Source organism: Colletotrichum destructivum, chromosome 6 (genome assembly GCF_034447905.1).
Source record: "Colletotrichum destructivum chromosome 6, complete sequence".
NCBI classification, from domain to species: Eukaryota; Fungi; Ascomycota; class Sordariomycetes; order Glomerellales; family Glomerellaceae; genus Colletotrichum; species Colletotrichum destructivum.
Window position 1 is genome coordinate 4,295,655 of NC_085901.1, and position 14,317 is coordinate 4,309,971.

General features: G+C 53.8%; 4 protein-coding genes across 4 annotated transcripts; 2 read left to right on the forward strand and 2 right to left on the reverse strand.

Moving 5' to 3' along the window:
* Positions 1–2,400: 2,400 nt before the first annotated feature.
* Positions 2,401–6,179, reverse strand: CDEST_10519 (Putative SANT/Myb domain, Homeobox-like domain superfamily protein). Its single transcript, XM_062926677.1, has one exon. It carries the CDS (start codon positions 6,011–6,013, stop codon positions 2,402–2,404), a length of 3,612 nt encoding a protein of 1,203 aa, XP_062782728.1. The 5' UTR covers positions 6,014–6,179; the 3' UTR covers position 2,401.
* Positions 6,180–6,821: 642 nt separating this feature from the next.
* CDEST_10520 (Putative glycoside hydrolase family 10 domain, glycoside hydrolase superfamily) lies at positions 6,822–8,595 on the forward strand. Its single transcript, XM_062926678.1, has 4 exons — positions 6,822–7,461; positions 7,526–7,760; positions 7,839–8,041; positions 8,126–8,595. The coding sequence occupies exons 1-4, from the start codon at positions 6,994–6,996 to the stop codon at positions 8,222–8,224; spliced, it is 1,005 nt and encodes a 334-aa protein (XP_062782729.1). The 5' UTR covers positions 6,822–6,993; the 3' UTR covers positions 8,225–8,595.
* Positions 8,596–8,708: 113 nt separating this feature from the next.
* CDEST_10521 (Putative isochorismatase) lies at positions 8,709–9,248 on the forward strand (the record flags this gene model as incomplete). Its single annotated transcript, XM_062926679.1, has 1 exon — positions 8,709–9,248. The coding sequence occupies one exon, from the start codon at positions 8,709–8,711 to the stop codon at positions 9,246–9,248; it is 540 nt and encodes a 179-aa protein (XP_062782730.1).
* A 368-nt stretch (positions 9,249–9,616) lies between these two features.
* CDEST_10522 (uncharacterized protein) lies at positions 9,617–13,911 on the reverse strand (the record flags this gene model as incomplete). The annotated part of the gene is made up of 2 exons (XM_062926680.1): positions 9,617–9,996; positions 10,071–13,911. 2 exons carry the CDS (start codon positions 13,909–13,911, stop codon positions 9,617–9,619), a joined length of 4,221 nt encoding a protein of 1,406 aa, XP_062782731.1.
* Positions 13,912–14,317: the final 406 nt, after the last annotated feature.

The following is a 14,317-nucleotide window of genomic DNA, read 5'->3' on the forward strand; positions in this document are numbered from 1 at the left end:
ACATTCGGAGCAGTAGGGGATCGCCACGGGCGCGAATATGGTTCGAATTCCAGAAACCCTGAACCTCAAGCCTCAAGTCTCACACCACAACAATCGCCGGCGTGCCAACCGACCCAATTTGCCAATGTAGGTACATTGTTAACCTCCACCTACCTCTCAGAGGACCCGCGACCGCATCACCGGGCCCTCCCCTCGTCGGTCCGTTCTCAACGGTGCGAGTCCAGAAAAAGACCGAGTCTCGGCCACCAAGACCCGTCGCCTGATATTCCCAAGCAGTAGAAACTGCGACCGAATTTGCTGGCAACCAACCGAAACAGCCTACGCTTATGAGAGGTGGAAACTCTGGAGGGGGGAAAGGGGGTGTCTTTTTCATCTCATGGCGCCGTGAAAAAGGGCCGACAAGCCGAGAACATAATACGAAATGGCCTTCTTGACGACAGAGTTGGATGAGAAGTGGGAATAGAGAGGAGCCGACGGGGAAGCAAAGGAGGGAGAGACGAGATTTGAGAGCCCGTCTTCGAGAGCGTACGCGCTGGAGATGGAAACAGAGAAACTTGGAGATGAGGGCAACGATGGTTGATTCATGCCAATCGCCGCTCGTCAAGCTGTCAACTTTGCTGTGGTGCATTGGGCTTTGATCAAGAGCCCACACAGCCATTACCCCAAAACAAGCTCTGCATCAGTCGATGCGATTTGAGGCACTGACCGCAGGGTGTGTGTGTGTGTGTGTGTGTGTGTGTGTGTGTGTATGCGTGACTTGACCCCCAAGCAAACGGCCTCCACGAGGGGAAACCATCACCTACCTAGTCATTGCACAACTGAGCCTTCATAAACCACAAACCGGCCAGCGGGAAACATTAGCAACATGCGAATCCCGACTTCCCCATCGCGCGCAAATTCTCGCCTTGTCTGGGCCGTGCGCCCTGAATATGGATATCCGTCGTCCGCCGGCCCACACAGCACGTCAAAACCGGGTCCCATCTCTTAAGGGCCCGAAGTGCGGCCACGGCCACGCCGCCTAAGGTCCGCCGTCCACCCCCTTTTCGGCCCGCTTTGGGATGCTCCGATGTGGGCTGATCGGAAGGTTTCCGCCTTCTCTCATTGTTCTCTGCGCGCAACGCTTCCTTATGTCGACTGCCTCGAGAGACAAATCAAATCCTCGTTGCCTTAGAGTCTTCCCACTGGGCGCTTGTTCTTCGCCCGTTGACGAACACTATGACCGCCTCGCCCTCAACAGACCATGGAGGCAGAAAAGAAAGAAAAAGAAAGAAAAGGCCAAAGGGTCCCTCATAGTTGCCAAGTACAGATATGCTGCTATCATAATCACACAGTACCAAAATGCGGCCTTTCCAGATCTAGTACTTGAGTGGATGATCCCACTATTATCTCTTCGCTCGCGTCCCGACGTCTTGCCGCGAATGACGCGACGGACTCGATATCTCGCTCGGTCTGCTCCGACTGAGAAGCCAATTGTAACACAATTGTTCATGCATCCATTATATGACGTCTTGTCCTTTTGGCTTCCTCGGCCGCCGGGTCTACGCCAAAAAAATTCTTCAAACTCGGATGCTAGACGCCCACGCCTTCCCCGGATGATGTTGGTCCAACTCTTTCCACAACATGCTGCCCTGCTCCATCGTATCTTTGGGGATTCTCAAAATCACATGACCTCCGTTTTCCTCAAAAACGTGTAGAGATTTTCCTCGCAATCCACTCCGCACCAGAAACTCCGGAACCACGATGCCCCCCCATCCTCATGACGACGGGGAAAGGCGTGCGGCGTTGTCTCGGGAGATGCCCCGGCGTCACGGTCCTCCGGGGGCGATGGCGGCAACAGTCAGGACAACCTCACGGCGTCGGAGATAACTACGATTTCTCGTAATGGCCGATTGCTGATTCATTTCCAACAGCTTATGACGACATTGGGTAGAAATTTTCCTCCTCGTTTCCGTACAGTGGTCTTCCTGGTCACCGGCGAGTCATGTGCCGATGACGTGCATCTTCACACCACATAGCACGCAACTGAGAGATCAGAAGGAACAATTCTTCAGCAAGGTTATTATTCATGTGGCCTAACTCCTACACAACAACGGCTTCACTGCCTGTCAGGCCATTGAGGACTCACAGCCCAAGTATTGATACAAAAGAAAAGAGGCCATGACGGCATGCCATACTCCCACCCCGCCTTGCGGGACCACATGCCCCAGAAAACCGGCCGACCTCTCTTCCGTGGCGTCCGCTTGATGCCGACTGAAGAAAAAAAGATCCGTCTGGCCATCTCTGGTCCGCTGTTGTATCATTCCAAGCCAAAGTCAATCATGGTATCGCCCCCCTCGCCATTTTACTTTAGTATCTTCACAAGCTTCAACACCCGACTGTGCCGCTGTGCCTTGACAACCTTCTAAGTTGGGGACTTGGCCACTCGCATCTTCATGCGTCTGTCCTTCTTCTCGTGTGGTTTGGTGACCGCCACAGGCGCTGCCATGTCAACGGGTGTGTTATTCTCCACCTCAGGCGTCTCACCACTGGAAGCTTCCAGGTCCGACATTGACTTCTCTGCTCCCTCTTCAACGGGTAAGCCAGGCAGGATATTGTTTCCTGTCTTTCTGGCCCAGGTACCTGGTGGGACATTGAAAATATAGCTCTGGCGGTTTGGCGGCTGCGTCGACGGTGGTACGTGAATCGGCGGCATGTCTTCATCCATATCGCTATTTTGAACAGACTCAGGCTGAAGTGACGCCGTAGAGCGAAGTCGGCTGCCCGACGATATCCGTCGCCTGGTTGCTTCTTTCTTCTCCTTGAGCCTATCGGGTATGTCCTTGACCGCATACTGAGAGGTCATGGGTTCTGACGGAGCGCCCTCTTCCTCCAATGAATGCTGCCGCGCTGACCTGCTCCCAGAGAGCCTGACCCGCTTCTTAGCCGGGCTGGGCTTCACTCCTTCCGACTCACTAGGTGCCAGTCTAGTTCGGTTTCGGGTTGTTGCGGGACGCAGATTCCGAGGAGTCGCGCGGGGGGAACTCTCTGGGGCATACGCCAGGCGCGGGGTGGATCGATGCGATGCCGCCGAAGATGGTTGCTGTTGTGCGGAAGGAGAATCGGTGTTCGCCAGTCGGGTTTCGTCATCCTCCGCGCTGTCGGAATCAACCACCATTTCCTCGCTGCGGTCCTTGCGTTTCTTGCTTCGTCGACTAGGGCCCTGTTGCTTCTTAGGAGGATTGACAACCATCAATTCATCTTCCGAGTCGCCATCTGCGTGTCCACCATCGAGGAATTTGACGCCTCGTAGGCCGTTTGCTTCGGCATCTTCCAGTAGCCAGCGGCTGCAGTCTCTGACCGTCTTCTCCTCGTAGTCGGGAACCTGCTGCTTCAGACGATGCCACAGTAACTTGAGAGTCGGCTTATGCCATTTTTGGCGGAACTGCAAGTCGACGAGCTTCGCCCACCTGATGTCTCGGTCGCTGCGGGCGGCTCCGGCAAGGATGGCGTTGACCATTTCGTACTTGTCTTCGGGTGGCATCTCACGAATCTGCTTACGAGCCTTCTCCAGTGTCCAGGTAACCGTCGATGAGGGTCGTGAGCACCGCAGAACTTCTGTAGGGCTCAGTTCCACGTTGAGCGTCTTGAATTTCTTAGCGCATTGCAGGCGGCTGCGCCGATGGCCCATTAGCTCGCTGATGCTCTGCCAGTTGAGGAAAGTCAATGGCGACTTCTGACTGTTTCCAGGCGACCTGTCAATCCGTCTCAGCGAGGCAACGACATGCTCGACCAACTCTCGTTCCTCTTCTTCGGTCCATTTCATGCGAGTCTCAATGCCGCCGCAGATGACATAGTTGCGATAGCGGTCTCGAACGTCGTTGGGATGGCGGTTCATTTCATCAGCAATTTTGACCCAGGAGCCCTCGTGCTTAGTGTGAAGCTCCTCCAGTCTGGCGTCTTCCTGTGTCGTCCAGCCTCCTCCGCGTGCCTTGAAATTGTGAAATTCTTGACGAGCGACGTCGATGATCTTTTGACGACGCCTATTGGGAACACCGGCACAGATAGCGGCCCACATGTCCTGGAACTGTTGACTGTCAAACTCGAGACTCTTAGTCCCGTTTGACTTCTCAGCTTTTTTGCGGTTCTTCATTTGGATACGATCGTTCATCTCCTTTTGTGACAATCCGTGTTCGTCGCGATATTTTTCGACAGCTTCCGAGAGCATTCGCATCTCGTCGACAGAGAACTGTCCCGTGAGGAACTGTTCTGAGCCTTGGCGAGGGGTTGCTGCTTTCTGGGATGCAGTCCTCTTGGTAGCCTTCGTCTTGAGCGTAGCAAGGTGGGCTGCGGTCGATGCGCGAGCTGTTGCCGGCTTTCGACTCTTCTTCTGTTTCTTTTGAGGTTCCGTTGCCTCAGCAGAAGGAAGCTCGGAGAGAGCGGCTAGGTTTTTATTGGCGTTTTGCGCATCTTCGATGTCCAGATTCGCCTCAGCCTCCTGGTTGTCACCAGTGATTCGGCTCGTGGGCGCATGCTCAAAGAAGTCTGGCTTCGATCGTTGTCTTTTGGATGCCGTGGAGCGAGCCGATTTTTGGGCCGAACTTGGAACGTTACCGGTGTCAGAGTTGTATGCGTCATCCTCGACATTCCGACGACGAGTAGCTCTGGGTGTGGCTACAGGCTTTTCACGCTCAGAGATAGCCTTTTTGGCGTGGGCGGCTTGCTTCTTAGCCGAGTTGTTCAAGGCATCACGAAAAGTTCTGATGGGTAGTTGTGGCTCTTCAACGGCCAGCTCGTCATCGACAATCGAGTTTGAAACATCTTTCCTAGGCGGCTGAGAGGACGGCGGTAGGTTGTCGGCAACGGCTCCGTTCGGAACGTCGGGCATGTCGGCGTCCTCGTCGCTTCCAATGCCTTGTCCGTCGGTTTCGTCGTGATCCTGTTGGCTGGCAGACGCTGAATGCGGCAGTGCGTCTGACGACTCCTCAGGGTCCAATGCGCTCCCTTCATTCTCATCCATTGCCTCATCTGCAGATTCGGCCGCTTCTGAAATTCGATCAGGCTGGGATGCGACCTCTCGAGCCAAGCTCTGCCTCAGGACAGAAATCTGGGAGCCCCGTGACATGCTCCTCCTTCTCTGTGCAGCGACGCTCGGGGACGACAGGGAAACGGGGATCTCGTCGTCCTTTGCATCGATAGCAGGAGTGTCGGAAGGTTGGTCGAAAAGTTGTTTTGAGACTCCGCCAAGGTACGATCGCTGGGGGTCGGATTTCAAGATTGAATCCAGAGCAGGATTGCGCTTGTGGGCAGGGCTTGCGTCTTCAGCGTCATCTCTGATGGAGGTGATAGGTGAATCAGATACAGTACCCTCGGGCAAGTGTTCCACGGCGACGTCCTCGATGTCATGCAAGTCGGTGCGGTTCTTCCTCTTCTTCTTTCGGGTGGAATCGTGTGCTTCGCTCGACTCGGTTGAGTTCATCGGTTCACGCTTACGCTTTTTCTTCTTCTGACTGGCGGAAGCATTCTCTTCGTTGCTCGTGGTGGGAGTCGGAAGGGCCTGCCCAGACTGTTCAAAGTCGGCGGACCTCGTCTTGTTTTTCGCTTTCTTGCTGTGGGTCTTGTTCTCGTCCACATCCGTTCCCTGTTTTCCTTTCTTTTTCTTCTTCTTCTTCCTCTCGTCGTCGTACTCGCTCGATAGCTGGGCCGGAGCTGCATCCTCTTCGTCGGACAAGGGCTGGGTGGAGAAAGGCTGCATGGAAGCAAAGGGGTCGACGTAGTCGGTGATGCCATCAGGCATCTCGTCGGGACCTTCGTCGACGTCCGGGGCGATTGGTGAGCCCATGATGGAGTCTTGGCCCCAGTGTTGCGCAGCCATATCCGTCAAGTGATGATCCTCGATCCCATCGGGATACTCGGCGGGCGCAGTAGAAGGGAAGATTCTGTCGGTTGTGTTTTCGTAATCGGGTCTCGCGGGTCCTGGGTACGAGCTTTTGGGAGGCGACTGTCCAGCGAGGATTCTGGAGATGGAGCTGAACATGGTTGAGTGGAAGACAAGCCAGAGCGGCCGGGGGTGCGCATCAAACGGAAGTCGCGCTAGCAAAGAAACCCTGAGATATCCTAAGCTTATTAGTGAGGGCTCCTCCGGTCGCAATTGACGGGAGTTTGTGGAGGACGAACAATGGACGGATCGCGTAGCGGGGAAACTTTTTTTTTTTTTTTTTGGTCTGGGAGGTGAGCGTGGAAGGAGCTCCCTGGGGTAAGGCGATTATTCGGGAGAGAAGGAACGCGTTTGACTGTCGCGGGTGTGAAAATGTTTCGGCAGGCGCGACCCGCTTTTGCTACCGCACTTTGAGTTTAGCGGCCATTACGGGGGAGGAAGCTTGGGCCCCCGTTCTACTGTGTCGATTTTCGTGCCACCGTCTGGCGTAATTGCTCGGGCGCCCAATAGGTACGTAATCACCTGTTTAGGTAGGTTGGTATGTAGTTGGAAGGGCAGCTTTCGGTTGCAATTTCAACTGTACGTTGGGCATCTCACTGCTGTCGCAACACTGACTTTTTCGCAATCACCTCTATACGTTTAGATGATACGATGCACATGTGATAATGTGTTCAGCCCGGTCCCTGTCCCTCGATCGCGTGGCCTTTCTTAATGCTGCTCCCCATTGCAATTTGAGTGGCTGAAAAACATGCTCATGAGACGGCCGCCGGAAAAGTGCAGGCCTACTACATCCATCATCGCCGCGACCGGAACGGTTGATCGGCAGGGCGAACGGTTTGTATTAGTGGAAGATTGCTGCATTCCATCCATGCCTCCTGTCCGTCTTTTGGTTTTCTATCGTGTTGCCGTCCGCCCCCTTTGTCTTTGTCCCAGCATACACAATCGCGTTCGTACATCCCCTGCCAATGTTCGCTAAGAATGGAGGCAGGCAAAAATGGTTTCTTCGATGTGCCTTTATTAGATGACCGCGAGCCCCTGCGGCAGGTGCACGATGCCTGTGTGATCGTCTAGCTTTCAGCATGAGACTCTCAATCCCCGTCATCTTTGCGCCACTGGCCGTCTTCGCCCTCGCTCCCGACGACTATATGTCTCCCCTCGCCGAACGACAATCCCCAACCAGCATCGACCAGCTTTTCAAGGCCCGCGGCAAACTCTACATCGGCGTCTCAACCGACAACGGTATTCTTCAGCAGGGCAAAACAGCGGCAATCATTAGGAACAACTTTGGCCAAGTGACGCCCGAGTACTCGATGAAGTGGGATGCACTCGAGCCCGCACGCAACCGCTTCACCTTTGGCAACGCCGACTTTCTCGTCAACTGGGCCCGGCAGAACGGCGCCAAGACCATCCACGGTCACACGCTGCTGTGGCACCGCGCCCTGCCGGCATGGGTGTCCGCCATCAGGGACAAGGCTACGCTTGCCATCGTCGTCGAGACACATATCAAGGCCGTCGTCGGACGATACAAGGGCAAAGTCCGATCGTGGGTTGGTTCCGCCAAGAGATGATCAAATTTTGGTGCCGTCGGCTGAATTACCATCCATTACCAAGGACGTCGTCAACGAGGCTTTCAACGACGACGGCTCACTCCGGAGCTCCGTCTTCTCTCGCGTACTCGGCGAGGCCTACATCGGCATCGCCTTCCGCGCGGCGCGCGCCGCAGACCCCGACGCGAAGCTCTACATCAACGACTATAACCTTGACCGGGCGGACTGGGCCAAGGTCGTCGCCATAGTCAGCAAGGTGAACCAGTGGCTCGGCCAGGGCATTCCCATCGATGGCATAGGTAGGTAGTCCCTTGGCCCATGGACTCCAATCTCACGGGTGTTTGACGGGGCAATGTCACGACTAACGTGTGATCAAGGCTCCCAGACGCATCTGGCCCAGAACATGGCCGGAAACGTCCTGGGCGCACTGCAGAAGCTCGCGAGCGCACGCGTCACCGAGATTGCCATTACCGAGCTCGATATCACCGGGGCGCCAGCAAACGAGTACGCGACCGTCGTAAGCGCATGCCTCAGCGTGCCCAAATGCCGAGGCATTACTGTCTGGGGGGTCAGCGATAAGGTAGAATCAAGACGGGGCTTTTGCCAGCGACAGATACAAACCTGGAGTGGACCGCAATCATGCTGACTCTCATTTTGCTGCTAGAACTCTTGGATCAGCACCGCAACACCGTTGCTTTTCGACGTCAATTACGAGCCGAAGCCAGCATACAATGCTATTGTCACAAGGTTGCGGCAGAAATAAAGGTCGACGTTGAAACGTCTGGCTTTTGAACTTATACGCTTCGCAATAACAATAAGTCCTATTTCTGGTCCAAGATTCAGGTAGCGTCGGTCTAGCAGAACAGGCCATCGATAAACAAAACCTCAGATCGGATCTCTCTTGTAAGTTAGTAATTATAGAGGCAGAAATCGTTAAAAACGCCCATCAAGAGTCCTGAGGTGGAGTCCGGGAGCCTGGGAATGTGACTAGCTGGCCAGAAGGTACGAAGTTAGGAGTTATCAATGGACTTAGGAACGAGTCGGATTAACCTCCGGCAAGAGTTGCTACTAGAGATCTGTTCAAAAGAAGTGTGTTTGGAAATGGTTGATTGAAACTCACTAAGGGATACTGCCACCTCCATGAGACGTCCAACTTCTCCGGGCCTGATTATCTGCTTTGTCACATTTTAAATCACCCACCTTCGTACACTATAGCTTCTTCAAGCAATGACACAGCCCTCCTCGTGATGGAACTCATCGATAACATCGTCGCCACTCTGCTAGAGAATAAAGACTATCTGCCCCATGTATCTTGCGCCGTCACCGCTGCGCACGAGAAGAGCATACCTGTCATCCACATCACTATCGACTTCCGTCGCAACTATCCCGAGGTCCCCCGCATGAACCCCTTCTGGGCGCATTTTGTCGACAGACGCCTTCGTCCGCGCCAAGGGCCAGCTAAACCAAGGCCTCAGTTCGTCCCGGAGGCCACGCCTCTTCCCCGAAGAGATCGTTGTCTCAAGGAAACTCATCTCGGCATTTGGCAACAGCGATCCGGAGGTCCTTCGGGGATCGATGGGGTCCGGAATTTGGTAATGGCGGGCGTGACGACCAACGGCGTGGTGTTGTCGACGGTGAGAGAGACAATGGATAAGTACTACGGGATCACAGTCCTTGAGGATCTGTGTGTGGACAGTGACGAGGAAGTCCGCCGGGCCTTGAACACAAAGGGTTTTCCGGTGAGTGGTGCTGTTATGAAATGGGAGGACTGGGTCGCAAATTTGTAAACCTACTGACGACGGTGCTATTGATGTCCAACGGAAGACGTCTGATTGGCGCATGATGCTTGTGCTGGCTATCTCACAGGCCCTCATCACGATATCTCACTGTCGCTCGAGTCTTCCCCAACTGAGGGCGCACACCTTTTGTTTCCCATGCCGAAAGATCACCATTCACGATTCGGCATTTACAATAGACTCGTTTTTTAAACTCAATCTCGTGTATTAGCTGTGCTCTAACTAGGGAGGAAGTCTAGCTACCAAGTCATTGCAGGGCACTCAAGCACTGAGTCGTTATTTTATTACATCTTTTATATCATTAATCAAAACAACCCACAGCCGATCCGCAAACCCCGTTTTTGACCAGCGTCTACCTCTTACTTCTTTTCTGTCTTTTTGTTTCTGCGGAAGAGGCTTCCAAAGAACTTCTTTTTGCGGCGGTCAGCAGACTTCTCACTCTGGGGTTTCTCCTCGGCCAGCGCGGGAGCAGACGCGAGGTCCTCTCCGAGGAAGGTTCTCATGCCGATAGCATCTTCGCTGCCGCTACCGCTACCGCTGCCACTTCCACTTGAGTAACCAGAAACCGTCTCTTTTCGGTTCTTCATATCGGTCATCGAGGCCATCTTACCTAGGAAGGGAGAGCGGGAGGGCGCAGGCGAACTTATACCGGCAGGTACAGCAGCAGATGCTGGTTTGTTGACATTCACAGCCGACTCTTGAGGGCGAACCTGCTGTTGTCGCTGATTCATAAGAGAAGCTAGAATATTCGGTGGTTAGCTCTGTATACATCTGCGTTTGATGGGTCCCATAGATTCGATAGTAGACACTTACGCGGGCGAGGAGCGATCACTGTCATGTAGGCCGCAGGGCGTACAATGCGCTTCGGGATCGAGAAATCGGAAACAGTGACATCTCCGTTGGTCCAGATGACTCTTGGCGACGGATATGGGTCGTAGACTTCGGACGTGGGCGTGGCAATGGACAGGAGAGGGCGAACCGGTCCCGGTGTTTGCGTGATAACCGGTGCGAGAGAGGCAGCCTTGGCGCGAGAGACGGCGGCAGCGTGAGAGAGAGTCAGAGCTCGAGACACAGTGGAGCCAGAGCCGCAGTCGACGTTAACAAACGTGCGAGGAGGAGTTTCCGACGGGGTGTTCTTCTTCCGAGGGATGGGAGGCAGCGGCTTGTTGGGCGGGGGGTGAATAGGAGGCGACCAAGGAACCGGCTTGGGGAACGAGCGTGGTTTATGGGGGGCGCGACGGGCGGGAGTATTGAAATTATCCCCCTCTTTGGCTGAGTCCGACGCAGCAACAAGAGCCGTGGTCCGGGGCAAGAGGACCTCTTCCATCTCGCGATCGACCTCAGCGTTAACGTCCATGATGAGACTTGAAGCCGATCGGGTGGCGGTACCGATGCTGGAGTCAGAGGCAGTGCCATCGCCAGGAGACATTGCGCTTGCCCGATTAGGAGACTTCATCGTATTGATCCGCAGTGGTTGTGGGTAAATCTGAGAGACTGGGATGTAGGGAAGATGCTCGACGGCTCTGCGTCGACGAACTTGAAGTGGTGAGAGATCCGGGTTGCGTGACTCGATTATTTTGGTGGCCGCGTCTTCTTCAGATGAGTCTGGTTGCTTGGGTAGATGTTTCTGCTGAGGTTCGCCAGGGATACAGGTCGAAGGCGAAGTGACTAACATTTGAAGGTTTGAAGAAGAAGATGGGCTTTCAGCAACTGAGGTGAGGATAGGCAGCCTTGAGATGTTGCTGCTTTGGTATGAGATGTTGAAAGGTGCTTTGGGGGCTGTCCCTTCAATGCGAGAGCCACAACCATACTTGCTGTCAGAGAAGCAGCCTGGTAGCAGGTTGGAAGTAGAGACTGGAGTCTGGGAGCAATGTGAGGCTGCTGATATGGACGCGAACGGCTGTGAGATAAGACTTGTGTTGGAAACTGTGGAATGATGGTCGCGTTGGTACAAAGTAGAACTAGTGGCCCAAGTTGGCGCATTACTGATAATGCCAGAGGGTGCTTGAGATTGATAGTCAACATGGAAGTCCTGAGGTTGCTCACTTGTAGCATGCAAATAGGCAGACTGAGTGTTAGGGATGTATGCAAGAGGCAGCAGAGTAGGTGATTGGTGAAAGGTTCTTCCTCTTGGATGAATGGTGTTGGAAGAAATGTTCTGCTGTTGACCTAGGCCTACGTAAGTTTGTCCAGTCTCGCTAGCTGTGCGCGCATGCAACATAGAGCTAGGAGGCATGTGGTTACCTTTAGCCACAGGATGATGGACGACTGTGATGACACTATCTTGTGAGTAAACTGAAGAGGTGTCTGCAAGGTCAGCTCCGCCATCTGAGATAGCTTGTGAGTACGTCTCGTCAGTTGGATGTTGGGTCTGACCATCACCCAACCTGTTGTAAGGGGGGGCAGGGTTCTGAGTTGCCTGAGAAGGGGGGAAAGCTTTGGGCTGTTTGGTCTGCGCTGATGCAGGAGAGCTGCTAAGGGGAGAAACCAAGGCAAGGGGCAATCCGTCATCGCTTGGATCTCTAGGCGAGACGTTGAGCTCATCTCTCTCAATTGTGAGGAAAGGGGAGCAAGGTCTTACAACAGGGCAATGGGAGAGTACAGAGTCTGGGCAGGATATCTGGAGGAAGGCTGCTGGTTCTTGATGCTTGTTTTCTGTTGTTCTTTGCATTGGTGATAGCAGGTTTTGATAAGCCTCCTCTGTGTTTGCAACCCCAGGCGCCGCAGTGATTGTTTGCTGTGGAGAGGCTGCAGAAGATGGCTGAGAAACTGCACTGTTTGTAGGTATGCTGCCTTCAGAGCTTCTGCCAACTGAAATTTGCCCAGGAACAAAAGGGGCAGAAAGAGTAGTAGCAAAGGAGTCTGTGGAGGGCGTTGCGCTAGCTGCTTTTTGAGGAGTAAGCAGATGGTACTGTCTTGTACTTTGGTCCCTGTGGAAAGAGGAAGGCAGGTGAGACTGGGAAAGTCTTGTGGATTCGCTCCTGTTGTTTGTATGAACAGCAACAAAGAAGTCAGTATGCTCTCTGAGGATAGAAGCTGATGGGTCACTGAGGAGTGACTTAGTTGACTGGAGTAGGCTCTTCTGGCTCTCAGTTGGGACAGGTTGATCGATGGTGAAGGTACCAATTGACATGCTGCGCTCGTGGGTCGAGCTGCCTGGAGAGTGTAAGCTGCCAAAGAAGCAAGCTGGCAAAAGGGGAGACGAAGGGGCAAGGTCCAAAGGAAGAGGTGTAAGCAAAAAACCCTCCATGCCCTTTGCATAGAGGTCGGAACAGGGTCTCATAAAGTCAGACTTCTTCCAGTCTTTGTCATGGCTGGGCAAAAAGTTTCTCTGGATGCCCTTGGGGATGTGGGGAAGCAAGAGAAACTCTCGGTAGTCCTCTGTCCAGACCCAGATCAGGATCGGTTTGGAAACAGTACACTCCGCATCCTCTTTGTCTGCCTTTGTCTTGGCTAGGAGATACTGGCGGGCGTACTCCATAGGAGACAGTCTGGGGGGCGCAAGTCGAAATTTGGGAGGTGCTTCATTTTTGCCAAAGTAGACAGTGGGATGCTGTGGCTGGAGAAGATAGAGTGGAAGTTTCGTCGACAACGAAGGGGAAACCAAGTTCGAAGGGCTGCGTACAGACTCCGCTAAACATGAGGAGCGCTCGCCTTCGGCTGTTCCCTTGCGTCGAGCAAACGCCTGGCTGAAGTCCGATCCAGCGCGTCTCTTCTCTTCAGGAGCAACAGGATTGGATATCTGGGACTTATCGATACCCGCGCTTCGCTTCTCTCGCAGCATGGTAGCGCTGGGGACCGTTCGAATGAACGCCTTGGGACGAAGAGAGCTGCTGGATCGAGCCGGTCGAATAAAAGTTCGAGAGGTTGGTTCAATTGGGGCCCCAGGCGGTAAACCAAACTGATCAAGAAGGTCCGGGAGCTTCGGGAGCTCAGGCACGTCCTTTTCGAGGTCGGAGTTGGCAATAAAGTTGGCAAAGGACTTGACCTTGTGGAGAATTTTGGAGGGGGTACGTGACCGCTCCGGGGCCGCAGGTAGTTTCAGTGGCGTCTTAGCCTCTTTGTCGATCATCGAGGACTTGTTCGAGCCCTCCTCTGCTTCCGAGTCGCTGTCCCATGTGTAAGTTGGAGATCCGTTGTCGACCTTCTCAGGGAGAATGAGACCAAAGAGAGCAAGCTGTTCCATCTCCCATCCCTTTTCCAGCATGATGTGTTGCGCCAGAGGGTGCTCGTGGAATGCCGTTTTAGATAGGTCGTGAGGGTGCATTAAGACAGGAGGCTTGTCAAAGTCGCAAGCCCACTCTCGACCGTTGCAAGTTGCGCCCGAAATCTCACGACCAGGGCATCCCGCAAGAAGAGGTGTCGGAGGAGGCGGCGGAGGCGAGTTCTCAGCGGCTGTAAGGGGCGCAGCCTCGTTTGTCTGTTGAGAGATGTTGAGGGGAACGGGTCGAGGGCGTTGACGTCGCAGAAGCCTCGAAAAGTGTGCAGATCGGCCAATTTCACCCGATCCTCTGCTTGAAGACCGGAGTTGAGACTGAAAGGCTTGGGAGACCTGAGTTAGGTCTGGGGTACCCGATGGCGTCTCGTCCGAGGGCGCCTTGCATGGCGCAGACTCAGAGCTATCAAAGTCATTTGAATTCAACTTGGGAGCCATGGTTTCGCAGCAAAACTTCTGTAGTTGCAACTATAGGCTGATGTAGAGGTAAGAGAGGAGGGCACTGATGAGATGTGGTGTTGGGTTCAGAAGTCGACGTGGAAAACGATGCAAGGTGAGATGCAACCAAGCAAAATTCCAAGGAATGACTGGTTATACTGGTATCATGCACCAAAACGAGACTGCCGTTGATAGAGTTAGCACTGAAATTTAGAAATGGGAGTGACCACCTACACCTTGAACTCCAAAACGACCGGATGCTGGAATCCTGGAGGTTATTGTAAGAAACAGCAATGATGGAAGCAAGATGGGTCGGTTGGAAAGTGAAGGTGAAGAAGCACAACTTGTTTTTGCAAAGGTTGTGTTTAGAAAGATAGATGAGAAACGGCGAGTAAGTTGGAGCAAG